Consider the following 26,984-nt stretch of genomic DNA (forward strand, 5'->3'; position numbering starts at 1 on the left):
TTGCTGTTACACTTCTGAGTGTTCTCAGGTCGGGGAGCCAAGGCATCTCGGTGTGGTCAGCAACCCCCACCCCCTGTGGGCATCAAGGCTGTGTTCTGGAAGGTTGGGGGTCTGCTCCTAGGATAAACATTTTGAGGGACCTTGGCCATCCATTATTGGCCAAGCCCCCCTCAACTGTGAGCCTGAGTAGGGCCCCAGGAAGGGGCTTCCTAGCAAACAGGACAGGGGCCAGGCTGGAGGTCCAGGTCCCAGACAAGCTGGCAGGGGGGACTCACTTTCAGCTGCACCCCACAGCTGGGGACCACCTTGCCGGTGGTTCTGCCCAAGGGATATTTTTTGGGGGGGTCTCCTCCCAGGGTGGGGCTCCCCCAGCGAGCCGGGTCTCCGCCAGGGTGGAGGATGGGGGCTCTCCCCAGGGCTTGCCTGCCGCTAGGTCTTGCCGGCCCTGACGCTGGAGTCACCGTCGCTCCCGCGGGGGTGGGTCCGAGCTGTGACGCGCTGTCGCGTCCCAATAAATAGCCGCGGGCGCCAGTGGCTCCAGGCACGTCGGAGGATCCGGACCGCCTCCTGCCTCCGCCTCCTGCCTCCGAGCCATGCGGTGACGCCCCCCGCCCGGCCCACCGACACCCGGACCCAGCGACACCAGGACCCTGTGACACCGCCGCCGCCACCTGGACCCAGCGACACCGGGACCCACCGCCAACACCTGGACCCAGCGACACCGGGACCTGCCCCAAGGTAGCGCGCCCAGAGCCCCGCTTGCCCCAGCCGCCCCCAGGGACCCTCTGCTCTGGCCGCCCCACCCCCGGCCCCGGGACCCTCAGCCCTGCCGCGCACCGTCCGACGTGCGCCCGCTGCTCCCTGCAGATGCCGAGGGCCGCCGCCCTGCTGCTCGCTGCCCTGCTGCTGGCCGCTGCCCTGCCCGCCACCCGGGGGCTCAGGGCTCCGGTAAGTGGGTCCCCAGGGATGGGGAGGGTGGATGGGGGCGCTTAACCCTCTGCGCAGTCAGGGACCCGGCTGCCCGCTGCAGGGAGCTACTCGGGAGACGGGGTGCCCCGACTTCAATGCAGGATCTGGTCAAGCCCCAAAAGCCTGTTTTGGGGGCAATAATCGCATACTTGGGGGCCACTCATAATGCCCACACAATTCTGCCCTGCACCCCACTTCCTTCCAGGGGAGCGGGTCAAGTGTCCCCCAAGCCCCACTGAGTGCCCGCAGCAGCTGTTTGGGGGCTTCCAAGTGTCGCCCTGCTGATCTCTCTCTCTCCAGCAGCGCAAGGCCAAGCGAGGCTGGACCCTCAACAGCGCCGGCTACCTCCTGGGTCCAAGTAAGTGACCAGCGGCCCCTGCACCTGCCCCAATGCCCTCTGCATTGTGCAGGCGCATCCGTGCAGAGGGAGGGGGGTTCGGCGCCCATTCAGTGCCCACTCAGTGCCCGCTCCCCGGGAACACCAGCCAGGCCCCCTGCGGTTGCATCAGGGGCAGGGCCTGGGGGTACCTGGGCGGTGACAGTCTCAGAGCAGCAGCAAAGAGACCAGTAGCCGCCCCTGCAGGGCGCCGGGAGTGCCCCGTAATGGTATGTGCGGGTCTGGCTGGCATGACTGAGCCGGGGGCAGGGGCCCCTCAGCCCTCCCCAAGCCTCTGGAAGCAGACCAACAGTTGGCCTCAGGCGGGACGGGGCTGGGGGTGGGGGGACAGTGACATCATTGAGGGCACCTGGGCCAGGAAGGACAGTCTCGGAGTCCAGGCAGCGCGCTGGGCTGGTCCTGCAGGGCGTGGCCGGAGCTCCCACCCTTGCCCTTGTCTGGACATGCTGGAGTTTCTTCCATCCGGTACAGAGCCCAGGGACTCCCACTGCCCCGGAGGGGGGCCAGAGACAGGCCACGCCTCCAGGTGACCCCCCACCTGCCCAGAGGATCTTTCCCAGGCCTCCCCCTCCCCGTTTGCTGCCTCCGTGCACACACATACCCACGTGCCAGGCATGCAGTCATGGGAGGTCGCTGGGCGCTTCCACCTCCCCCGGGACTCAGGTGTCCCCTGAGCTGATCTGCTAGTGACAGTCCTCCCCTGGAGAGAGCCGTGGTTCCTGGGACAGGCTGGCTCCAGGAGCGTCTCTGCAGGGACACATCAGCAGGTCTCGTCTGCCTGCACCGCGGGATGCGGGGCTTGCAGAGTCTCCACAGAATCCTCCCACTTTACAGTGTCCTGCTGGCTCGGCTGCCGGAAATGGCCAGAAACGGCCACACCGGAGTGCCGTGGCAGCCCTGCGGGTGGGAGGGTCGGGGCACTGATGCTCTCAGGCCTCCTCTGGGAGCCAGACGCGGGGGCCTCGCCCCTACCCCATCTCAGGGCTCTCCTCAGAAGCCCCAAACCAGGCCCTGGTGCTGCACCCCTCCCTCCCTCCCTCCCTTTCCTTCCAGACGTTTCTCAAGGGATCTCTCTGCTGGCAATCATAAATGACTCCTGCATTTTAACACTGACATACATGCAACACACACACACACACACACACACACACATTCCACATACCCCATACCCCACATATCTACCCCAGAGATACAGCCCAGATGCAGACCACACAATACCCATCACATACACCACACACACACCCAGCACACACATACCTCATACATACTCCTCACACATACACAGCTCACACATACCCACTACACACACCTCAGACACACAGCCAACACATATATACACCTCACACATACCCACTGTGCATATACCCACCACACACACACACCTCACACACTTACAGCTCTCACACACGCTTCTTACCCTCACTTCACGCCTCCCCCAGCACCCCAGTTCCTGACTCCCCATCATTCCCCCCTTCTTCCGCTCCCGCCACACTGCCCGGGTTGGCTCGGGGGTCGGGGTTGCAGCCCGACAGGCAGCTCACTCGGGACCTTTCTCTGCTTTGCACCCAGACGCCATCGAAAACCACAGGTCGTTCCCCGATCAGAGCAGCATCGCGGGCAAGCGGGAACTGCAGCTGGAGGATGACGGGAGGCCTGGTGAGCAGGGCGAGGCCTCACGGGGGGCAGGCGGGGGGCAAGAGGGGGCCCCTGGGGCTGGGGTGCTGTGGGGGCTCCGCTTTGGGGAGACACCCAGGCTGTTTTTCCAGGGAGCCTCCACAGGCCGCGGGCCGAGAGCGATGTCGTGCGCACCGTCCTCGAGCTGCTGGACGTCTTGCGCCTCAGAGGTACGTGAACCGTCATCCACACAGTCCCGCCACTCGGGGCCTGGACCCCTACGGAGCCTGCGGGGGATGCCACAAAACTGCGGGGCACTGTGTCCACATCCTCTGCAGCTGCAGCTGGACCGGCAGCGGCCTTCACAGAGCCCACGGCACCCCCGAGTGCAGCTCACACATGGAGGGGCATGGGCGGCCACGCCACTGTTGGGCCGTACAGGCAGGACCTTAGGCCACATTAACCATGTCTGTGAGCGCCCCCAGATGAGGACCCCATATATTTTATTTTTCTCTTGTGGGGAGGGACACACCCAGTGATGCTCGGGGGTCACTCCTGGAAGACTCAGGGGACCCTATGGGATGCAGGGCAGGGATCGAACCTGGGTCAGCAGCGTACAAGGCAAACGCTCTCCCGGCTGTGCTATCACTCCAGCCCCAAGGACCCCATGTTTTCTGTTTAGTTTTGGTTTTGGGGTCACACCCGGGAGGGCTTACTCCTGGCTCTGCGCTCAGGGATCACTCCTGGGAGGGTTCCGGGGACCATCTGTGGTGCCGGGAATGGAACCCAGATGAGCTATGTGGAAGGAAGCGCCCCCCCGCCACGCTCTCTCTCTCTCTCTCTGGCGGCCCGGCCCCCCGTATTTCTGTGCGCTCCTTTCTTCAGACTTCTGGGGCCAGGCTGCTGTTCTGTGATACCCATCCTGACTTCTAGTATCTTCTGCAGATACATCAGGGAAGCCTGGTGGCTCTTCTGTGCATTCTGGGTGTGACCTATGGCCCAAGGAGCACCTGGCCTGAGGTCACGGCCCGGGGAAGAAGTGCCTGGGAAGGCTGGGGGTGGGGAGGCACGTTCCTTCCCACATCTCACACCATTTTGGGTGCAGCTGTGAGCGTAGGGAGCCCCGGTTGGATCTCTTTGGATTGTTGCCCTGGCGGTTCAGGAGTGGGGCGCTCAGGCGGCTGTTTTCCCTCTGAGACACCCATAGCAGGCGGAGGTGAGGAGAGGAACCACCCCAGTGACCAGGGCCCCGAGAGGCTGGGGGCTGCTTTTCCCGGTTAGGTGTCATTTCATCAGAAATGCTCACTCTCTATGCCTCGGAGGGGATCACACTTCTCTAAAGCGTACACTGAGGGGCTGGAGCGATGGCACAGCGGGTAGGGCATTTGCCTTGCACGCGGCCAACCCGGGTTCGATTCCCAGCATCCCATATGGTCCCCTGAGCACTGCCAGGGGTAATTCCTGAGTGCAGAGCCAGGAGTAACCCCTGTGCATCGCCAGGTGTGACCCAAAAAAGAAAAATAAAAGCATATATTGAGGCTGACCATGTCCAATACCTGCCAAGTGGGAGAGGTCAGCCAGGAAAGGGGCACGCGCCCTGGGAGTCGTGCCCACTGGGGGCTAGTCCGGAGGGGGGGTGCAAGATGTGACAGCAGCAGCCTTCTCCTGCCATCTTCCCACAGATGCCCGCATCCCGGGGAGCCCACCCGATGTCCCCTCGGCAGTTCCCGATGACAAGGCACTGGCCTGAGGACGCTCAGGGGTTGGACTGGACACCGGCAATGGTCTTCAGCCGGTCCCTGCAGGGCGAGCTCTTCCCCCCCCCTCAGCTTTGATGCTATGTTGTGCAAAAGATCTTTCCCTTCGTCACAACCTGACGAGGCCAAATAAAACCCAGCAGCTGTTCGTAGTGTCCTTCTGTCCCGTGTGTGGGCCCGGCCACCCTTTTCGGGCTTCTTAGAACATGCCAGGACAGCAGTGCTGTCGCGCAGACGCCACCGCCGAGAGCGTCTGCGCTTTTCATGTCATCTGTCCCTGGAACCGCCATTTTTCTGGGTGTGACAGGCTCAGAAAGTCTGTGACTGGGACAGACAGCGTTGCTCGGGAAACAGTGATGTCAGGCTGTGCGAGTGAGTGGAGACCCTGAGGAAGGGGGCCGGGCTGAGTGCAGGGGTGCTCACACCACCCCCCCCCCCAAGGAAGACTTCACCTCCCTCCCGTGGGGGCCCCGGAGGCTCCTCTGAAGCCGAGGGCGCCCAAGCGTGGAGGCCACAGTTCTGGGTTGCTCTGGCGGCAGCTTCACCACTGGCGGAGGTGCGGGGCAGCCTGACCCTAGCAGGGGCACCTGTGACAGCTCGTGTGCAGCTGAGGTGGCGAGTGACCTGCAGGGGACAGCCCCAGCAGGTGGGGCCCTCCTGGCTCCTGGGCCATGACAGAAAGGGCCCCCAGGCCTTGTCTCCTGAAGGCAGGGAGCAGAGGGCTGCATTAGTGCCCGTTAGTGCTGTGTGAGGCCACACAACAGCCACAGCTCGGCCAGTCTCCGACAGCAGCAGGAGCAGACCTGAAGCCTGGGGGCCCAGACAACCAGGAAAAGTGAAAGCCCTGCAGAAGGGGTGGTCGCCCTGTCCAGCACTCCCCTCCCTCCAGCACGCAGTGTCCTGCACGCTCCCCAGCCCCCTTCCTGCCCCCCCGCCCCCAGCCAGGGTGCAGCCCTTCCTGCTCTGAGGCCACAGGGCCACGGGGCACCGCCGTTGGAGCCCCTGGCCAGGTGCTCATCTCCCTGTGGGAGAGCCCTGGGGTGCAAAGGGGAGCAGCTGTATTTCTTTGCCCTGTGTGTTCCCTGGTGGCACCAGACCGACCGCGGCACAATACCACACAGGCCAGCATCCTCCTCAGCTCCTGGCCCGACCTGCCATCCCCCCCACCTCCCCCCAGGGGCTGCTTTCAGACGCACTTTCCCAGCAGTCTGGGCCAGCACAGCAGCAGAAGGTTCTGGTGAGAGTCTGGGCCAAGGACTCAGTGCTGAGCCCCTTCCGGTCCCCGAGTCAACTGCCACAATGGGAGCATTTGAGCTTTTTATTTCGCTTTGTTTTTACAACAGGACCAAAGAAAGAATCAACAAGTAACTGCTCTTTCCCACTGAGCCGGCAAAACTAGTTATTTGAACTGTATTTTACAAACAATATGGTAACAATAATTTGGGGGAGGTTCACTGGGTAACGGAGCTTTCCCGCGATGCAAACAAACATGCAGAAACACACCGAGAAGTGAGCCGTCCCCGGGCCTCCAGCCGGGCCACCCTTCTGGGCTCGCCGAGAGGCCTGCGCGAGGCTGGGGGCTCCCAGAAGACCCTGAGGGACCTCAGGGTGCAGCTGGGCTTGTCCCTAAATATCAGGGGGCCGTGCTGGCGCCATGAGCTCCTGAGCCCCTGCTAAACGCTGTGCTCCCTCGGGACCGAGGCGCCAGTGGACCCGTCTCGCCTGCGGCGCGCCGCTAGTCCACTTTCAGGCCTTTGGCCTCGAAGCCAATGCGGAGGATCTGCGAGAGGCACCTGCCGAACTCCTCCAGCACCCGCTGCTCTGCCAGGCCCTGTGGGCAGCGCTCCCGCTCGGCCTCCTCGCCCTGGGCCAGCAGGCAGGCGCACGTGGCCTCCACCACCTCCCACGAGATGCAGGAGGCGGCACGCCTGTGGGGGACACAGGGTTAGCGCAGGGATGAGGCACGGGGCCTGCCTGGTGCATGCTCGGAAGAGCCAACAGGGAGCCCCGAGTGCCGCCTTCCCAGAGCTGCCACGGCAAACGTGGCGGGGAAGATGGTGCAGCCACACCGCCTCCCTCTCGTGGCAGAGTCAGAATCACACCCACAGGCCACCCAGAAGAGCTTGGGTGACAGGGCCAGCCTGGAGGTGCGGTGGGCAGGGGAGGGCGGACGGGGCTGGGCACACAGGCCATGGGCAGAGCAGATAGGTTGCCCAGCACTGGGCACTGGTGCGGGAGGGAGCCAGGGGCCCCGAGGTTTTGCCTTCTCCGTCCCGGAAGCACTGACAGGGCAACTAATGCCCCTCGGTTCTGCATGCGGTTCTGAGTAGGTGGCACCAGCCCCTCAGACCGGCCCCCTGGCTGCCCTAGAGCCGCCCCAGTGCTCGGGCCGGAGCGGCAGTGGCTCTGTACACAGCACATGTGGAACCGAGATGACCATTGGGCCTGTCTGTGAGGACAGGCTGACATGGACAGGCCACCCTCAGGAGAGGGCAGGCGACTCAGAGCTGCCTGCCCCCCACGCGCCCGGGCCAGGCCACCCTGTTTGCAGAGGAGGCTCCTGATAAAGACCCCCGTCGGGATCCTGACAGCCACTCCCCCAAGTGACCCAGCGAGGAGGGGCCCAGCCTCACAGAGTGGCAGAGAGCAGCATCTGGCACTTTCTCCTCACACGAGCCGACACAGACACCTCAAAGCCACTCTTTTTTTGGGGGGGGGTCACACCCAGCGATGCTCAGGGGTTCCTCCTGGCTTTGCTCTCAGGAATCACTCCTGGTGGTGCTCGGGGGACCATATGGGATGCTGGGGATTGAACCCGGATCAGCCACATGGAAGGCCCTCCCCATTGTACGATTGCTCCAGCCCCAAAGCCAGTCTTTTCGGGGGGAGGGTGGCAGAGTAAAAATCCGGTAAAACAGTTCTCAGCTCAGCGGTGAGAGGTGATGGCAGGACTGGCCAAACCAGCGAGAGGGGAGGAGACGCACACCGACTGCCTGCTCCTCCGCGCGGGACACAGTGCCCCACTTCCCGGCAGGCTCCCCGCTGTGGCCATACCTTCTCCCCACTCTCTGTGTCACCCCACAGGCCGCACAGGCAGGAGCAGCACAAGCGAGTCCAAACAGGACAAACCCTCCCGATTAGAGGGACCCTGGAGCCATGTGTGAGGAGCTCAGGAGGGTGGGGGGGCTCCCCCAGCCACCAGCACAGTGCGCCTCTGCCGCCCTCCCTGGACAGTGACAGCCGAGCACTCACCTCTCTTTGCTCCCCCGGGGCAGCGCTGAGGGTCTGTTTGGTGACAAGTGACGACCACCTTCCAAATCCCCACCATCCATGTAGTTTGTCATGTTCATTAGGGTTTTTCGTTCTGGGCTTTCTTCATAATTTTTGCAACCAATGCATTTGCAAATAGAAGAACACATAATTTTGGCCTGGTAATAGAGAAGGTTTCGGTAAAATTAAGTTGCCCTAGAATTCATCAAATAACAAATTATCTTTGGGCCGTAAATAAACCCTTGGCTTCTGCTTGAGTGCGTACACGTGACCCCCAATGTTCTTACCAAAAAAGGGCAGGGCCAGGAGAGGGAATACCTCCCTTGTAGGCATGTGGTCATGAGTTCAAGCCCCTGAGGTCCCACACGCGCCGAGCATTTCCGCAGCCCTGCCTTGGTTTCTCACAGCTCTGCTGTGCACCACAGAAGGGGCGTGACACCAGACGAGTGTTACACATAGCCAGCTGTGCGAGCACTGGTGGGAAAGGCATCCATGGGGAGCACTGTGTGGGCACTGCAGGGCCGGGGCCCCACAAGCACCTTGGCCACGAGAGGGGCACAAACCTCAGCCAGGCGTGGGCCCACCCGGATCATCAACGGTAACAACCAAGGGAAGGGGAGAAGGCGCGGATGACCCAAGATGCATCATCACATCAGGGGAAACGAGGAATAAAGAGTCTGAGGAAGCGAAGCAGAGCGTCAGAGCAGAGACGACGGGGCGGTGGGGACACGGTGGGTGAGCGCGGGGCGTGCTGTGGGGGTTCTCAGCAGGGCGAAGGGGCTGCTCTCCCTCCTGGAAGTCCAGCAAGCACGCTGACGACGCTTATTTCGCATAAAGCCTGCCGAACTGGTGGTAGAGTTCTAGCCCGACAGTCATGGGAGGTGCTGGCCTGAGCACACAGGGAAGGTGCAGTCACAGGGCAGGCCTCTGCTTGGGTACTCAAGGGGACCCCGAGGGGTTCGGTGTGGGGGGCGTGGTTTCTACCACATGGCAGCACGATGCAGGGAAAGGAGCCCCCCGCCCCGGTGCCCGTAGCTTACGCCAGCTCGGCTCCAACCCATGCGTGCCATTAATGTCTGGCACTGCCAACCACGACGGGCTGGACCCCCTCTCTTCCAGGTCCAGAAATGCTTTCCTGGACAGAGCCACTTCGCAGAGGCTCCTGGGCACTTGGCTCTGCACGGTGGACATTTCTTGTGGAACTTCTAGTCTGCCAGACACCCGGGGCCCCTGCCCCTCTCATGCCAGCGCCCACCGAGGAAAGGGCTCAATGCCCTGCACCCTGGCTGCCAGCAGGGGTGCTGTGAAGAGCAGAGATGCCACAAACACTTTTGAAAACGGTTCCACTGGGGTGATGTTGCTCACTTTGAAACTTGTAATTTCTGCAGCTCTCGTTTGTTTGGGGGCCACGCTCAGCTGTGCTCAGGGCGGACTCCTGGCTCTGCACTCAGGGATCAGTCTGTGCAGGCTCAGAGGACCTGTGTGGTGCTGGGGATTGAAGCTGTGTCGGCACAGGCGAGGCAAGCGCCCTACCCGCTGTGCTATCACTCTGGCCCCTCTGCAATATTTTTCAATAAACCTCCAAATTCCTAGCTGGGGACTTGCCAGGTCTGCTTGATTCCTATCTTTCAGCGCCTCCAGGATGGTCAGATCTGAGGTGAGTCTCCTCCCACCTCATTTTAATTTTGGTTCTGGGCCTTAGGACAGTGCTGAGGGGTCACTCCCAGCAGTGCTCAGGGGACCTGCAGTGCCAAGGAATAGGACCTGAGGGTCCCACATGTGGAGCATGTGCTCTGGCCCTTTGAGCATCTACCCAACTACCTGTGAGGATTTTTCTTAAGCCTAATCTCTACTTAAAACTTAAAAAATATTGGGAAAGCAAGATGGCAGCCACCTCGGAGCTTTTTGGAAAGCCAGGTATGAGCCGGTCGAGATGGGGTGACTGAACCTCGTGGGAAGGGGGGTGTTCCCGGCTTGTCCTTCACGCCCTACCGAGGTCACGAGTTGCCCCCCATGAGCGGCTCTCCAGCACGGCCATGACTCCAGAGCCACAGAAACCAATCTTATAATTATCTGACTCTCGGCAGAAATACTTCCAGGATTAATAAGTAAAATATCAGAAATCCAAAATTGTGTGACTGCTATTGTGGCCATGCGACATCATTTGGTTCTTGTAACCAGCTGTAGAAAACAAATTATTTCACAAAGCCTTTTCAGCAGGTCTGATTTGGGGTGTAAACTCTAAATAATAATGGTGCATCTTTTGTCGAAACAATGAATCTAATCAAAGTAGATAGAGTGTTAACTAGAATTCATCTGCCTCACAGGCATTGAGAGGTTGGGGGGGGGGTTATTGGGGTTCTTGGTGGTAAAAAATAAGTACTGGTGAAGGGAAATGTGTTAGATGGTTGCATGACCAAGACTTAAACCTGAAAGCTTTGTAATCTTTCCCACAGTGATTCAATAAAAACAAAACAAAAAACAAAAAAAAATAAATAATTAAAAAAAATTAAATACACAGGTATCCCCAACAAACACCCAGCAAAGGAGAGCTTTTCCGGGGAAGAGGTCATACTTAGTGGCTATTCTAAGATCTGTGCTCAGAGACCTCCCCTCAGTACCTGAGGGACTGTAAGGTGCCAGGGATGGGACCCCACATGCACAATGTGTATGCTAGCCCTCTGAGCCTTATTTTTAATTTTTTGCAGGGACCACGCCCCCCCAGGGCTTACTCCTATGCTTAGGGGTCACTCCTGGATCAAACCTGCAACTGCGTGCAAGGCAAGTGCCTCCCCACTGGACTATCACCAGCCCCAGAGCTTCTAAGAAAAGGTTTCTCAGATGCTTCCCTGAAGGAGCCTGAGGGGAGGGGGGGAGGAGGGGGAGGAAAGGAGGGAGAGGGGGAGGGAGAGAGGGAGTGGGAGAGAGGGAGAGAGAGGAGGTGAAGGGAGAGGACAGGGAGAGGGAGGGGGAGGGAGGGATGGAGGGAGAAAGAGAGCAAGTCCCTCTACTTTTGTTCAGGAACTGGTCTGCACCTGGATTTGTAGACAACTGCAGGGTCCTGTCCCTGAAGGGCGGGGGAGCGGGGAACTGCCTTGTTGAAAGCATTGGGCACAGGGACACCGGTGCTGGGCCTATTGTGGACCTGCTGTCATCCACTGTGAGCGCACCCCCCACTCTGCTCAGGGAGGAAGAGAATGGTCACCCCGCCAAGCGGGTCCCAGTGGGTGGGGGCACTGCACGTCGAGCGCCCCTCCCAAGGCACTGACAGCGGAGACATTCTAACAGATGTGTCTCCTGGCGGAAACCCGGAAGAGAGCTCATGTACTTTTTTGCTTTTTGTTTGGAGGCCACACCCACAGTGCTCCTGGCTCTGCACTCAGGAATCACTCCTGATGCTCAGGGGACCACTTGAGATGTCAGGGATGGAACCTGGGTCGACTGCGTGCAAAGCAAATGCCCTACATGTTGCACGATGGCTTCAGGCCCCTCCCCATACTTTTTTTTTCTTTTTGGGTCTCACCCAGCGATGCACAAGGCTTACTCCTGGCTTTGCACTCAGGAATTACTCCTGGTTCCTGGCGGAGCTCAGGGGACCACATGGGATGCTGGGAATCGAACCCGGGTCAGCTGCGTGCAAGACAAACGCCCTACCCGCTGTGCTGTCGCTCCATCCCCTCCCCATACTTCTTAAATGACGTACTTCTTTATCACAGGGCCACACGAGGCAGTGCTTGGAGGCCTTGGGGTGCCAGGGACCAAACTCAGGGCCTCAGACATGCTGGGCATGTGCTGTACTGCTTGAGCCACATTCCTGGCCCCTAGCAGCATTTTACTTTAAACCACAGAAGTCACTGAGATCCAAATATTTGCCTTTGAAAACAACAACGCGGGGCCGCGACCACTCACCTCGTAGCACTCGCAGTAGTTCTTCAGGCAGCCCGAGCGCTTGCACTTGCAGCCCTTGTTGTGGCGAGGCCTGACGGCTCCCAGCTGCCCTTCCCCGATCTTAGGCTGGAAGGCTTCTGGGTTCCTATCCAGACACGCCTAACAGAAAACGCAAAAGCCTGTCAACACAGGGCGTCTCACGTCAACGCACTCCTGTGTGGACGCTGTCCTTAGGGCTGTCATTCGAGTCCTCCACGTCAACAGGGCCCAGGAGGCGGTGAGTCGGCCCAGACACCGGCTCCCCTGGTTTCCATCCATCTGTTCCCCAGTTTCTTCGGCTTGGCTTGTTTTTCTATAAATGGTGGAACCAGGCTCAGGGAAACTGCACAGCAAATCCCCTGCGCAAGGGGCATTTTCTCCTCTTGCATTTCCTGCACACTCGGGATCCTGCCACGCTAACACTCGCCCTGAATGCTGCCCCCTCATCCACGCGCTCTGGCCTTCAACCCCACAGCAGCCTCAGAGCCGGACCCTGCAAGCCGAAAGATCAGACGGCGATGGCGGCTTCCATTCCTGGTTCCTGCGCTCACGGGACCAGGTCTCCGTGTCTGGACCGTATCTTTGGCATCACGCGTGGCCTTTCATCCTTACTTGCATATTTTAACTCTAAAAGGAAAAAGAAATCTCGGTGCTATCCAGATAGACCAACATGCTTGAACAAAGTGAACGCCTGCCCTGCGTGTCGCTCTGCTGCCCAGGGCTGACCGCAGCCTGGAGTGTGTCTACTATGTAATGCAACATGGGGCAGGGCAGAGTCTCACATTCTGGGGATGGAGGAGCGGGGCGCTCTGTGCACACCCCTGCAAGCGAGCGACAGACCAGTCCCCAGAGGCCCTCCATGTGACCCTCCACTATCCATATGTGCACCCCTCCTGGGAACGCAGTCCCCCAGTATGCCCACCTGCTCGCCTGGAGGCCTGAGCACGCGTCCTTACACAGATGGGCTGTGTTCATCTGACCCACTGCCGCAGTGTCTCTGACTGTGTGGGTGGGCAGACACCTTGGGGTGTCCTCTCTGGGGTTAGTGCTGCTGAAGTGACTCCAATCTCTGGGTGCCTCTGGGAGACAGTCACACTCGCTTTCTTGGGTTACACTTTCGGACCTGAGATTTCTCAGTGACAATACATAGAAAGGGTAGCTGAATTCCCAAAATTACAACAACTGATACTCCCATTGGCAATACATGAGAATTCCAACAGGGTCTAAGTGAAACTGCTGAACCTTTTCCTTGGTTTTGGGGCCACACCTGGTGATGCGTGAGACTTACTCCTGGCTCTTTGCTCAGGGATCACTTCACTCCTGACGGTGCAGAGGGATGTAATGGGTGCCAAAAACTAACCCTGAGTCAACCATATGCAAGGCAAAGAACTCTATCCTCTGTACTGTCTCTCCAGTTCTGCTGACACTTTCTTTTTTAATTGAATCACTGTGAGACAGATCCTTACAAAACTGTTTATGATTAGATTTCAGTCATACAGTGTCCCAACATGCATCCCTCCACCAATGTACATTTCCCATCACCAGTGTCCGCAGGTTCCTTCCCATCACCCCTCATCCCCCACCTGCCTCTATGGTAGATTTCCTCTCTCTCTCTCTCTCTCTCTCTCTCTCTCTCTCTCTCTCTCTCTCTCTCTCTCTCTCCCTTCTCTCTCTCCTTCTCTCTCTCTCTCTTTCTCCCTCCCTCCCTCCCTCCCCCTCCCTCTCTCCTTCTGTCTCCCCTCCCTCCCTCTCTCTCTCTCTCTCTCCCCTTTTTTGGACATTGTGGCTTACAATATTGCTATTGGAATGTTATCAAGAATATCCCTTTACCTACTTTTAACACTCAGATCTTGTCCACCATGATTATTTCTGCTATTATTGTCATACTGGTCTCTTCTCTCTTACCTACCCTCAGCCCCACACACACTTGTGGTTACTTTCAACCCGGGACCAGTCATCCTAGGCCCTGTTTTCCCTGGCCATGGATATTAGTCTTCTACCATATGTTATTTTTATGTACCACAATGAATTCTGCTGACACTTTGAACTGTGGAGAGCACTATTACTCCTAAAGAAAATGTGGCTGAATGTCAAGCTTCTGTGGTCACAGCTCTCATGTGCCCTCTGAATCCAAGCAGGCTGACCAGTGAGGGGAACGCTGGCTTCTCCAGACTCTGCTGATCAGAACTGAGAGGGCCGCAGACAGTGCTCGCCGCTTGCAGGCCTTGCGTGTGAGGCCCAAGCTCCGTCCCGGGCACTCTATGTCCCCCGCCACTACTGTGACCTCCCCCAGCACAGAGTTTGGAGTAGCCCTGAGCGCTATCAGTATGTTGCCCAAACAAAATTGATAAAGATTTTCAACTGCTCAATTCAAAGGAAAATTAAATTACTTTAGAAAAATTATTAGTCAAAAATTTTATTTTAAGGAAATAGACCAACCATGATATAGCAGGACAGTGGCAAATGTGCAGGCGACATTCCTTGGGCCCCCTTTGTAAATCTGATGGCCCCCACATGAATGTCCCTGGAGGGAGATTCAGGTAGGTTGGTCCCAGACTAAATGACCTAAACTGACCCATCTCTGATCATCTCTTGCGCCTATACAAAGGAATGAAACGACAAATTTCAGCATGAAAACTTTAGCAAGAGATTTTCCGGATTGCCTGAAGCGTTGCCTGCCCTGGGCCCTGCACCCTTCACCCCACAGTCCTGGGGTAGAAATCAGACACTGTCATGGCGAACTGCTCCTTTCCCTCTTCGAACAGTGAGTGGCCTGGTCACACCACCCCCCACTGCACCATTTAAACCTCAGGCTTCATACAGTGACCCTAAGTTTCTTAACTCCCCAAACAAAAGTTCCTACCTGCATGATTCCACAGCCCCCACCCCAGGCCAGCCCTCTTCGGGAGAGACTGAGGCACTTTCTCTGCTTCTCTGGTTACTGGGCTCCTGTGTACCTCCTGTCCGAAGTTCCCTCCATGCCCCTCTCGCCAGCTAGGAACAGTCCTCTCCTTTTTCTAATAGGAATCTCTGGAAAGAGCGGACGACCAACTCAAGCCCTTTAAAATTTTTTTTTTTTTTTTTTTTTTTTACTTTTTGGGTCACACCCGGCGATGCACAGGGGTTACTCCTGGCTCATGCTACTCAGGAATTACTCCTGGCGGTGCTCGGGGGACCCTATGGGATGCTGGGAATCGAACCTGGGTCGGCTGCGTGCAAGGCAAATGCCCTACCCACTGTGCCATCACTCCAGCCCCTAAATGTTTTTTTTTTTTTTAGATGCAGGCATTTAATGAAAATGGATTACCTTAATGGCCTTAAACCGCTCGATTTCATGCCGTAGGTTGTTGCAACAATTATTGCAGTTGCAGTTATTGCAGAAGTCCCCGCCAGCAAAGCAGTCGCAGTACCTGGAAGAGGAGCACAGGCGTCAGAGCGGCACATGCGTCTGCACACGCGGCTTCTTCCTCCCTGCAAACCAGACCGCGGCAGGGTCTCCGGAACAGACACAGAGGAAAGAGCTGGTTAAACCTCGTTCCATGGAGCAGGACTTTGTGGAACAGAGCAACTTTCTGGAAAATGTCCGGAGAGGTCCACGCTCTGCTGCCCTGGAGGCTACTGCAGGGCCCCGCAGATATCACAGAGGCGCCCCCCACCAACTCTCCCCTCCCAGCTGCCCACACAACGGAGGGGGCTCCCTTCTGATCCAGGCTCTACGGGTCTACTGAGAAGGGGGCCCGAAAGGAGACGTCACAGGGCTCTGACCAGCCTGCCCCTTCCCTGAGGCCATGGGGGTGGGAGTGGTCGGCGGATTCCACAGACTCGGAGTCCGACTGAAGCGTGGTCAGTGGGTGAGATGGGCCCGTGATTACGTTTTTCTGTGTGGTCGGGCTAAGATCCTGTCCTCAACTCAGGTAAAAAGCGAGGTTTGCCAGGGACTCCCAACACCCGCTGACCACCTGCTGTCCAGTAAGTCTCCCTTAATCTGGTAAGCTACTCTCTGTGCCAGCTTCCGCCTAGAGAAAAGCCATCCTGTGCTCTGGGAGAGTTGCCAAAGCGGATTTCAACTCAGAAATCTGATGTCTGCTCTGCCGGGTCCCCGTTCTCTGAAATGGATCAGCAGCAGATGAGCTGAGGGGTGCCCTGGAGACGGGCCAGAGAGGGCAGAAATTTGCACACTTCCTACATCCTCTCTGGAGAATTGCAGGGACCAGGGTTCCCTGATCAGCTAGATGTCCTCGGAGAACCCTGCCATGGGGTGCTGAGGTGGCTCTTTAAGTATCACCAAGTATCTTTGAATCTAGTGCAGGCCACGCCAAGAGGGATATAGCAGAGGCCCCAAAGGCATGAAGATGAGACAACTTGAGCCCTGAGGGGTGAGTTCAGTAGCCTCCGAGTCCCGGCCTGGTGCGTCCGCTGGGCCCTATGACCCCCAGTCTGCTTCCCACAGCCTGTTTGTGTGGGGATGGATCAGCGACCCCCTCTGAAGTGGGACCCTAAAAGGTGACCGCCTCGCTAGTCTGCTCCGCAGAGTGAACCGCTGCCCACTCTGGGCCCGGTCTCAGTTCCTGTCCAGAGGCCATAGAGCCCAGGAGGACGTAGTAACTGAATGCAGACTCAGCACTGGCCCTGCTGAGGTGCGAGCTTTGATGGGGGGCCCTGGAGTCCCCCAAGGAGAACTAGGAGCGAGATACCCTGTGCCCCAGCTCCGGGCTGGAAGTAGTCCCCAACATCACTGGGTATGGATCCCCAAAAAAAACACCCACAAAAGGAAGAACACTGAGCCCTGAGCCTGCACAGAAAGCCGAGTGGGGCTCCAAGGACTTGGCTGCCACTAGGATGCTGGGAGGTGGGATGAGGAGAGAGGGTACAGGGCTGTTCAGAGGGAGTGTACCCCAACACAGGAGAATACAGACAAGAGACAGCATGTGGCCAGACAAGAGGGGAAAGGGGGTGTTGAGGACCCGAGGCCAAGTTCTCCTCACTCCTAGACTTCTAGCAGGAAGTCGGGAAAGCCCAAGAGAAAATAAAGAACCTGACATTGAAGTTTCCCCAGTAAGCATCTCAGCCCGTGAAGCACCACCCATGTGAGCAAGTATTCCCCCCTGCTCCCCGCCAACTGAGGCCTCATTCTTAAATAGGAACAGAGTCCCAGCACTCTCTGAGGAGTCTTGGAAATGACTGTCAGGAAAGGCGAGGGGGGGCGGCTCTGCCCTGCCTCGGATAGGTCACGGAGATGGTTCAAGGGACAGCACCTGCCCAGCCTGAAGAAGGCTCTGGGTTTGGGCCCTGGCACCAGATGTTTCTGTTTACCTGTAAAGGGGGGGCGGGTAAAGGCTAAAAAGCAGTATGAAAACAATCTAGAAATAAAAAAGGGCTTCATATAGATGAAAAACTTTAATAGAAGTAATAAAAACTAGAATTAAGAGGAGGAGGCCAGAAAGAGAAGTACAAAGTAAAAAGAAAAAGGTAAAAAAAAAAGAGGAGCAGATGAAGCTCAACACTGAAATCATGAGAGCTTCAGTTTTTTTTCAAATGGGGGAGTCAGAGCAATAGTACAACTGGGAGCGCACTTGTGGACAACCTGGGTTTGATCCCCAGCACCCCGTAGGTGTGATTCCTATGAGCACTGCTAGGGGTGACCCCGAGAACTGCCAGGAGTGAGTCCTGAGTGCAGAGCAAATGATTCCTAAGCTCTTCTGGGTATGACAAAAGAATATTTTTTTCCAATGAAAGAAAATCATTGCAGAGCGTTCCCTAGAAAAAGGCCCGGGCTTCCAGAGTGAAAGGATCTTCCAAGGGCCCAGAACAACAGAGGAACGAACCAAACCCGGACAGGCCTCTGCATTTCTCAGCACTGGGACAAAGGAAGATCCTATGAGAGAATAAAGGAAGATCTTATGGGACAATAAACCGCTTCCATGCACAGGCTGGACTGTGTCAAAATCTAGCCCCACTGGAGACCAGAAGCAAGCAGCAAAAGCTTCACAATATTTGAGGGAAAATTCAACTCACTGAAGGTGAATCCGAGTTGGAAACACAACTGAGCAGCCCCAAATGGTCACTGCGATGCAAAGGCAGACACGGGGAATGGGCGAGTGTCTCTCCACACGTCTTCCTCAGGAAGCACTGAAGGGGGGGCTCCATCAGCAGGACTCAGCCTGGAGGAGGGGTGGGGGCATCTCCAAAGGTTGCAGAAAAAAAAAGTTTTACTTTTAGGGGAGAGTGAGAGCCAGGGGATGTGTGGCCAGTAGCGGCCCCCTTGCTCAGAGTGAACAAACACGGACAGAAGGGGCCGAAGGGGCCACACACTTCAGCGGGCTGAGCATGTGATCCCAGGGTCCACGCAGCCAGAGCAGAGTTCTGTTAAGTTCGTGGCTGTGCAGAGGAAGCAAAGCTGAGCCCCTGAGGGCAGGTGCATGAGCTCGGGAAAGGAAAATGAGCCCCAGCCCTGTCAGCGATCCCATCCCCAGAACATGGAAGCACTAACTGCTGGCGAAAGGGGCCTGGGGTGGGTGGGAAGAAGGCGTGGGCAGAGGAAACGAGCTAAGCCACCCCGTCCCAGGTGCAAGAGCGATGATCAGGCCGCCACCATCCCCCCACAAACCTCAAATGAGCATTTGGCTTTAAAACCTGTACCAGCTGCATAAAAACAAGGACCAAGGGGCCGAAGGGATAGTACAGGATCGTGAAGGCACTTGCAACAGACACCCTGGCTCAAACCTTGGTAATGCACAGGGTTCTCTGAGCACTGCCGAGAGTGACTCTGAGCACAGAGCCAGGAGCAGCCCTTGAGCATCACCAGGTATGACCCAAACACATCCCCCAAATAAATCAATTATAACTAAGCAAATAGAATAAACTTAAGAATAAAACGATCCAGAGATCGTGCAAAAAGACAGATGAGAAATGCAGGAGCGAAGAGAAGCAATGGATGATTAGAAGGGGTCGTGTCTCTCCTGCTTACAGGAGAGGGAAGAGGGCCAGAAAAGCCCTTTTGAGGATGCACTGGTGAACCTTCTAGAATCAATCAAATGAGGGATCCTGTATTTCAGAAGGCTAATGATTCCAAGAAGGATAAAAAGAAAAACCAAAGATAAAAGAACCAAGAGAAATTAGAGAGCGTCTGGACAGACGGCTTCTGGTTAGCCATCAGGAGAGCCGTAGGTAAAAGCTGTTATCTAAGGACTGGGGACCCGGCACAGGGGAACTCCACTTGCCTTGCCGTGGCCAACCTTGGTTCAATCCCTGTAACTCTCCACATCCCACCAGGAACGACCTTTGAATAGAGACAGGAGTAACCCCTGAGCAGCCCTGGGTGTGGCCCGACTGCTTCCTCCAAATGAAGAAAACTGGCACTTAGAATATATCACCGAGTCCAACTTGGTCCCCAAAGCACTAGGCTAGGCACTTTCTTGATCAACGTGTCTCACCAAGTACTTGTATTAAGTCTTGTATTAAGTTGTACTATTAAGTGTTGCATCCTCTGCTTCTTCTGCCGAGATATTCTTAGCAACCCACTTGTAATCTACCACACCTGAATACACACGCCACTCTGCCTCTTTCCGTAGCTGGCGGTGCTGAGGGCTAGCCATAGCTCGGTGCTCAAGGGACGGAGCTCTGGGGGAACCCACGTGAGGCCTGCGCACAGCCCGGGAAGTTCTCTGGTGCCCAAGTCTCCCTCTCCTCTGCTTCTTATTTTAATTGTGCTGAAGATTTTTAAAACCTCTATCAACAAACCTGTCTTGTCCTCCCTATTCTAGAGCCTAAAATTCCTCCTTTTCTCCAAACAGCATGAAAGTACCATCCGCATTACCCGCTCACCCAGGCTCATCTCCCGGTCATTCTTTTAATCTCTATTTGGAACTGGTGTGCTGCCCTCTGACTCGCAAAGGGTATCAACAACCTTGTTGCAAATCTCGTGCCTCCCAGGGGCCTGGAATGTTCTGGCACTATGTTCCAGCTTGCTTTCAAACGTTTCCACCTGCCAGTGTACCCAAACCTGAGCGTGGGGTTTTCTCTCTCCTGCACCACCCACAGAGTTCCCTCTTGGCCTGCGAGTGTTCTCACCCGTCCCACTGCAGAGTCTCGACTGATTCCTCACCTTTCCCTACATCTGAGGTGTTGCCAAGGAGACTAATTGGCCTGGGAAATGCACTTATTACATTTTTTACTTTGGATACAAATAAATCATATTGTTGTCAAATGGAAAAAATATATATCAATAAGCAAATGAAAAAGTTACAACTATCCCAGTTGCCACTCCTAGAGATGAATATCTTTTAGGCTTTTTGGTAAAACTATATCCCCTGAGCACCGCCAGGAGTAACTCCTGAGTGCAGAGCCAAGAGGAACCCCTGAGCATTGCCAGGTGTGACCCCAAAAGCAAATAAATTAATAAAAATAACAATAAGAGTTGGACAGACTGGCAAGCTACCGAATGTAACCTGCCCACACGGCAGAGTCTGGCAAACTCCCCGTGGCGTACCCAATATGCCAAATACCACTAACAATGATGGGTCTCATTCTTCTAAAGAGCCTTGAATATAGCACTTTCTTAAAAATCCAGGATGAAGGAGACATTACTGGGGCCTGCTCGAGGCAATCGACGAATAACAGGATGGTCATGATTCGTGATATGTAGTAATATATGTTGTTTGGCCTTATATTCTTTTGGAGGATGTGTGGGGGTGGGGACAACACCCAGCTATGTTTAGGACTTACTTGTGGCTCTGCACGGATATCTTTGTTTGTTTGTTTGTGTTTGTTTTTTGGACCACACTCGGCAGTGCTCAGAGCTTTCTGCTGGCTCTGTGCTCAGAATCACTTCTGGCTGGGATCAATTTGTGGTGCCAGGGATTGAACCAGGGTTGGCTGCATGCACAGCAGATGCCTCAACCCCTGTGCTGTCTCTTCAGCCCAAATCAAGATCTTTTTTGGGGGGAGGGAGGGTCACACCCAGAGATGCTCAGGGGTTAATCCTGACTCTGCACTCAGGAATAGTCCTGGCGGTGCTTGGGGGATGATATGGGATGCTGGGGATCGAACCCCATTCAGCTGCATGCAAGGCAAATGCACTTCCCGCTGTACTATCGCTCTGGCCCCAACAAGATCCTATTTTATCCACCATTTCAGTGGACAAAATAGTCTCCTGATAACCACATCTTGCAGATACACATGTGTCTTTATCTAGTGATGCATGCTCCACAGCACCCTCATTCACTCAGTAGAGAATACTCCGGTCATCTTAGAAACCCGGAACTAGAAGTGACGACCCCTCAGCTCTGCTCCTTTCTCTCCCCAGGCCTTTGCATCCTCTGCTTCTTCTGCCGAGATATTCTTAGCAACCCACTTGTAATCTACCACACCTGAATACACACGCCACGCCCTCTCAAATAAAGCCCCTGCTGGCCCTTGCCTGCTCGGCCTGTCCTTCCACTCCCCTCCCTAATACTGCGTCTTTCCCAGCCTTTTCATATTGAACTGTTTTCATCATGCCTTTCTTCCCCTTTTGCTCCTGACTGCAAAGAACCATAGCTGTCCCTTCATTTCTGTCTTCCCGAAATCACAGGTGTTCACGCGCATTGAAAAGGAAAGTAGGAAAACACTACGATGAGTATTTGGAAATGTCTCTTGAATCTGTATTTCTTCATTCCTACCATCCTTGCCTTAGTTCAGGTCCTCATCATCTCTTGCCTAGACTGTGGTGAAACTCTTCTACTTAATCTCACTTTCAACTTTCCAGTCTTCACCGTTAGTGTTCACTTTCTAAGATACACATCAGGCAGAGGGAAGCAAAGAAAGTGGCATTTCGCATTGCTGGTGGTGGGACTGTGAAGTAGTGCTTTCCTCTGGATAGCAGAAGGTCGCTCCCTGAGACACTCACCACACAATGACCCTGAGACCCTGGAATTCCTCTCCTAGGCTTGCACCAAAGTAACAAAAGAAGACTCCAGATACCTACACACCAATGCTCACCACAGCCACATTCCCAGTAGCCACAAGGTCTGAACAGCCCCTGTGCCCACCTGTGGTTGAGTGGATAAATAAACATGCATGCTGTATGCATACACTGCAGCGCTTTGGCCTAAAAGTGGAAGGAATGGATATATACTACCACACGGTTTAACCCTGAAAGCTTCAGTAAGTAAAAGAGTAAAAATGATAAAGATTATATGTGAATCGACGTATATGAGATACTTAGAAGAGGCAAATTCAAAGCAGAAAAGCAGAACAGAGATTGCAAGAGTTGGGGTAGAGGAAATGATGGGAAGTATTTAATGGGTATAGAGTTCTGAACTGGATGATTAAAATTGCCCAGAAATTAATAATGATGGCTACACAACCCTGTGAATATACTCAGGCCTGCTGAATGACATATTACAAATGATAAAATGGTAAATTTTATTATGTTCACTTCTACTACAATTTTAAAACTTAAAGTGTAGAATGGCATTGGTGGGATGCTCTGTTTTGACTAGAGTATTTTTTTCCCAGTCAGATAAAATTTAAACCTTTTAAAAAAGATCCAGGGGCCACAGAGATAGTTAAGGCACAGGGGTTAAGGCACTCGCCTTGCATGCAGTCGACCTTAGTTCAACCCCTAGCACCACAAATGGCCCCCTGTGTAAAGCCAGCAGTGACCCCGGAGCACAGCTATGTGTTGCCCGACCTCCACCCCAACAAATGATACAAATATAACCCCATATTTTACTAATATAACAAAGATATAAATAAAGAATAAAAATATAAATAAAGAAGCCTATTAAAAGATATGAGTTACGAGATTTGTTCTTTTAAAACAGCTATATTTAGCTTACAGGGCATACAAATAGCACAAACCATCACACACTGAACATATGAAAATTAAGTGATGTGATAAAGTATAACTTGCTAATCTTAAGCAAAGAAAACTTGGCAAAGTAACATTAGTATTAGACTGAAAAATAGCAAAAAACAACTGGATATAGTGGCATATTTAACAGTTGAAGCAAGAATTCACCAAAAATTTATAACAATAATGAATTTGCATGTGATTCATACTATAGACTCAAACATATCAACTAAAATAAAATCATAAGGAAGAATATATAAGTTCACAATCATTGTAAGAAGTCTTAACACTGTAAAAAACAGATAAATTGCAAAATTCATAAGCATTTGGAAGATCAGAAGACTAAATTTAACAAACTTGAGCCAATGGATAGAATATGCACCCACAAATAGAGAATACATATATTTTTAGTTAATATAGAATATTTTTAAAATTTGACGAAACATTATGCTGTAAGTCTTCATTAATTTCTAAGAATTGACATCACATAGACCACATGGTCTGACCACAGTGTAGTTAAATTTAAAAATTAACAGTAAAAATGTAGCTTAAAATATATAAACATACATACACATAAATTCATATACATATATTTAGATACTTCAAAATGTATACCTATATAACTCATGAGGTAGAGTCATTACAATGAAAATTACAAAGCATTTCAAGTGAGTGACAATGAAAGTATCTCATAACAGCTCAGCAGCAGGATGCAGTGAAATAATATGCGGCAGTATATAGCTTTAAATGCATTTTCTACCAAATAAAAAAGACTGAAAGTAAGAAAGTTAAGCATTAAACACAAGACGTTACCAAAGTAAGACAGTAAAATAAAATAGTGGGGAGAAATTCTTAGAGAGTAAAAATTGAGCTGGGGATACATAGATCAATGGTAGAGAACTTGCCATACATGTGTGAGACCCTAGGATCAATATCCACCACCGCCACACACACAGAGTAAAAATTAATTTACTCAATGAAATAGGAAGTAGCATACAAATGAGAAAATTAGTAAAAGCCAGTCCTCTGAAATGACTGACAAAATTTACAAACCTCTTGTGACAGTTAAAAAAGACAAAGTCCAAGTAAACAACAGTGGAAATTAGAATTAGAAACAATATGGCAAGGTGGGAGCCTTCTAAGCACTGCTCAGGGGCCTGGGACCACTCTGGCAGTACTTGGACAACCTGGATAGACAGTACAGTGTCTGAACTCTGTGGTGCTAGGGACCACCAGGACCAGCCAGTTACTCAGGAGCCTTCAGAAGAATACCTGGCAGTGCTCAGGGGGTCCATGCAGGGCCAGGGATTGAACCAGGGTTCAATGAAAATATGTGCCCCTGAGCCCTGAGCTATCATCACCCTGGATCCCAGAATTACAAATATAAATCCTATAATTACAGACACAGGGATAGCATTTAAATTAGGCTATATGAATAGAAATATAGAGATTTGACAATTTGAAGAAATCAATAATTTTCACAAAAAATAAAAAAATATCAAAATGGACTCAAGCAGCAATATAAACTTAAATTTAACAACTTGAAGAAAGCGAATGGAAACTTTGTCTTCTTCCCCAACTCCAACCCCTAAAGACAACAGGCCCAAACAATTTCAAGTAGTGAACAAAACTTGTGAACAAATAAATTCTACTTTAGCCAAACCTTTTCTCAAGCCCAAGAAGAGTAAGGATGGTGAAGTGTGCCCAATACATTTTATCTGCTAAAGCATATGGCACAATAATACAACAGGCATAGCAATTTAATATTGATGCCAAACCAAATAAGGAAAATAGGAATGCTATAGATCTAATCCACTTATGAAAAAGTCAAAATATTTAACATTAAGTCTTATGGGGTATACAAAAGATAAAATCTGTATGTCCTAATCAAATTTGGTTTGATCTCTGTTATGAAAGTATAGTTTAGGGGCCCAGATAATAGTACAGCTGATAGGGTGCTTTCCTTGCATGTGGCTGACCCAGGTTCAATCCCTGGCACCCTTTATGGTCCTCTGAGCCCGCCAGAGTGATCTCTGAGTACAGAGCCAGGAGTAAGCCCTGAGAAAAAGATAGGGAGGGGGCTGGAGCTACAATACAGCAGGTAGGGTGTTTGCCTTGCACGCAGCCGACCCGGGTTCGATCCCCAGTATCCCATGGGGATTAATTCCTGAATGCAGAACCAGGAGTAACCCCTGTGCATTGCCGAGTGTGATGCCCCCACCTCCCAAAAAAACAAAGAAAAAAAAGGAAAAGATAGAGAGAGAGACAGCATGGTTTCTATTTGCAGGCAAGTGGTTAATTAGAAACATGAGGGAAATCATGAGGGGGTCAGCATGACAGTACAGCGAGTAGGGCACCCCATATGGCATCCCATATGGTCCCCTGAGCACTGTCAGGAGTGATTCCTGAGTGCAGAGCCAGGAGTAAGTCCTGCGTATCACCGGGCGTGGCCCAAAACCAAAACCAAAAAATAAACAAACATGAAATAAATCATCATTGAATTCTTACAACTATGAAGTGGGACCCAAGGATGGAGCGGGTCTGTCTATCAACTCATTGAGATCATGGGGGACTATATTAGAGTCTGACAATAAATGGTGTCAACTGATTAACTGTCCTTAGAACAAGCATAAAATCAGATCCCTGTCTAATACAAGAATTGATTCTAGGTGCACAAAGTCCTTGATGGCAAAAGGCCATTTTTTGGGGGGAGGGGTTCTTTTTCTTTCCATTTTTCTTTATGATGTTTCAAAGATAACATCAGCATATCTATTAACCTTGGCATACAGTTAATTTCTTAAACAAGGCAGAACAAGGCACTAACAATATAGACAACAGAGTGATCATTCTGGCTGCATTCAATGAAAAACTTCTGGTTCATCCAAAAGTTTTAATCTATGTGTATTATAAAAGTGGACAGGACATTAGATCTAGACTAAGCCCATGAGTCATAAATAAGACAATCCACATCTTCCTGACATTCGGCCTTGCAAACAGAACCTTTTCTTCACAGTTAGGATGCTAATGGCTGAGCTGAAAGACCGGGTCTGCTCAGGGTGTTCGCCTTGATCTCAGCAAACTCCCCCTCGGTTCTTATCACCCATGTGAACTTTTCTCTGCAGAACAGCTCTCCTTTGCTAGGGGGCCAGGTTGATCTACTCAAGTTGTAGCAGCCAGGATGGCAGCAGGAAGAAGGGAGCTGGGAAGGGCTCTGCTCCCCAGCCTCAGGATGCCCCCAGGAAGAAGCAAAAGAATGTTCCAGAAGGACGGTGTTCTCAGGCCAACCTCAAAGGCCTCCCACATGTAAAGTTCCAATGATTCACAATTTAAAACATCACAAAATGTATGTGGTAGTCAATCACCCAAGGGAAAAATCAAGAAGCAAACATGAAACTCAGGGAAGTAAACACAGTATAAGAATCATAAACTAGAGAATATAAATCAGCTACTATTTTAAAACATAAACCAAAAAGCTTAAAGGATTTTAAGATATGGAATGATTTAAGATATAGAAGTGGCCATCCAGATTTGACCTTCTATTGTACATAACTCTGACCAATTCTAACTAACTCTTCTGGTTACTATCAGAGATAACAGCCATTTGAAAAGCATTATTAGAAACCGCCTTATCTATAATTACATTCTTGATTCTGATTTGATTTGAATTCAGAAACTATGGTGGAATCAGGGATGCTGCTTGGTGGTGCAGCACATTATTTCCAATGTCTGTTCCATTCTCAGACTCCCCGACCAAAATGGATAGTATACTTGCTCCTAAATAATCCTACCCAGTATCTCAGAGAAAAATGGAATCGAGAGGGAAGATGCTTAAAATTCTGAATTTGCATTTGTTCAAAATAAGTATCTAAGGATAATTTAGTGTCCTTGAAAATATTTTTACCGTGAGACCAATTTCTCCTTTCAAAGAGTATAAAAAGTAGCAAGAGCTCTATCCTTTGAAGAAGGGCTTCTCACTGTATAAAGATGTTCAGAGGTTTGGGATTTTGTACTTATTTTGCTTCCTATATTTTAAAGGTACTGTTTACAAAAGAGGGTTTCACAGCGATAGCACAGCGGTAGGGCGTTTGCCTTGCACGCAGCCAACATGGCCGACCCGAGTTCGATTCCTCCGCCCCTCTCGGAGAGCCCGGCAAGCTACCGAGAGTATTCGATATGCCAGACACAGTAACAACCAAGTCTCCAATGGAGACGTTAC

The 26,984-nt window shown here is 52.8% G+C and overlaps 2 protein-coding genes across 2 annotated transcripts in view; one reads left to right on the forward strand and one right to left on the reverse strand.

Moving 5' to 3' along the window:
* Positions 1-867: 867 nt before the first annotated feature.
* On the forward strand, positions 868-4,741 carry GAL (galanin and GMAP prepropeptide). Its single transcript, XM_056132000.1, has 5 exons — positions 868-948; positions 1,273-1,327; positions 2,936-3,022; positions 3,133-3,210; positions 4,663-4,741. The coding sequence occupies exons 1-5, from the start codon at positions 868-870 to the stop codon at positions 4,728-4,730; spliced, it is 369 nt and encodes a 122-aa protein (XP_055987975.1). The 3' UTR covers positions 4,731-4,741.
* Positions 4,742-6,472: 1,731 nt separating this feature from the next.
* TESMIN (testis expressed metallothionein like protein) overlaps positions 6,473-26,984 on the reverse strand; it is a 40,952-nt gene continuing 20,440 nt past the window's right edge. Inside the window, exons 6-9 of the mRNA XM_056131999.1 lie at positions 15,242-15,344; positions 11,917-12,054; positions 7,990-8,165; positions 6,473-6,665 (exon numbers count right to left, since the gene is read on the reverse strand). Coding sequence (XP_055987974.1) covers positions 6,473-6,665; positions 7,990-8,165; positions 11,917-12,054; positions 15,242-15,344 — 610 coding nt within the window. The remainder of the gene's footprint in view (positions 6,666-7,989; positions 8,166-11,916; positions 12,055-15,241; positions 15,345-26,984) is intronic.

Source organism: Sorex fumeus, unplaced genomic scaffold, assembly GCF_029834395.1.
Source record: "Sorex fumeus unplaced genomic scaffold, SorFum_2.1 ptg000093l, whole genome shotgun sequence".
NCBI classification, from domain to species: domain Eukaryota; kingdom Metazoa; phylum Chordata; class Mammalia; order Eulipotyphla; family Soricidae; genus Sorex; species Sorex fumeus.